The sequence below is a fragment of the Plasmopara halstedii genome (assembly GCF_900000015.1).
Source record: "Plasmopara halstedii genome assembly, contig: Scaffold_110, whole genome shotgun sequence".
Classification (NCBI taxonomy): domain Eukaryota; phylum Oomycota; class Peronosporomycetes; order Peronosporales; family Peronosporaceae; genus Plasmopara; species Plasmopara halstedii.
In genome coordinates, this window is record NW_020187031.1 from 1,410,727 (window position 1) to 1,411,617 (window position 891).

Consider the following 891-nt stretch of genomic DNA (forward strand, 5'->3'; position numbering starts at 1 on the left):
CGTTCATCACCGCCCGCCACCGACTCTTCTTGATGAAAACGGTGACGTCCACTATTACGTAGAACGTCTAATGATACAACGTCATCACCAGGGTCAAACCTAATCAATATCTGGTGAAGTGGCGGGATATCCCGACTCCGAAAACTCGTGGGAGTTTGAGACGCCACTCCGGCAAGATTGCCCAGACGCTGTGGACGATTTTGATCAGAAAGATCAGGACGCTCCGCGCTTTCCGGCACTAGCCAGGGAAGTAGAAAGGCCATGAGCTATGCTCAAGCAGTGGCCCTGAGCTCTTGCGGTCTAAGACACAAAGCATAAGGGGTTGACCCATACGTCGCAGGGCGACTATCCGAAGGATGTCGACGGCGTGCCTTGAGTTTGGCGAACTCAAATAGGAGGTGTCGCATCACACGCACGCCCACTTCCTTCTGGCTCAACTGTAAGCAATTTTTCAACAAGATTACTTATGCTAAGTATCCCACCCCAAGAAGGCCGAAACACGGAAATTCCCACTCCAAATAAGGAAAATTTTACATTGCCATATATTTTCCAAACAAAGCAACAGCGCGACATGCTAACGCCTGGAGTCCGAAGGTAATAACTGGCGCTATAATGTGTAAAAGAGGTATTTTCATTACGGTAGGCGTTAAAGAGACTGATGCCTTAGGTTTTCACAAATCCAAATCAGGCTTATCATCTGCAGAGAACCAATATAATATGCGCAGGGGTCACCAACGTAACCGGAGAACTACTACAGCACCAGCCGACCTTACGAATGGTCTCCGAGTAGGTGCGGACAAACGAGACAATCCATATCACGGTATGCTTATTGAGGAATGGTGGACATCGCATCAAATACAAAGCACAACTATCAGGCAGCAAGACCGGTAA

The 891-nt window shown here is 48.4% G+C and overlaps 1 protein-coding gene across 1 annotated transcript; it reads left to right on the forward strand.

Moving 5' to 3' along the window:
* Positions 1-466: 466 nt before the first annotated feature.
* Positions 467-891, forward strand: PHALS_00298 (uncharacterized protein; the record flags this gene model as incomplete). Its single annotated transcript, XM_024730159.1, has 2 exons — positions 467-594; positions 726-891. 2 exons carry the CDS (start codon positions 467-469, stop codon positions 889-891), a joined length of 294 nt encoding a protein of 97 aa, XP_024572345.1.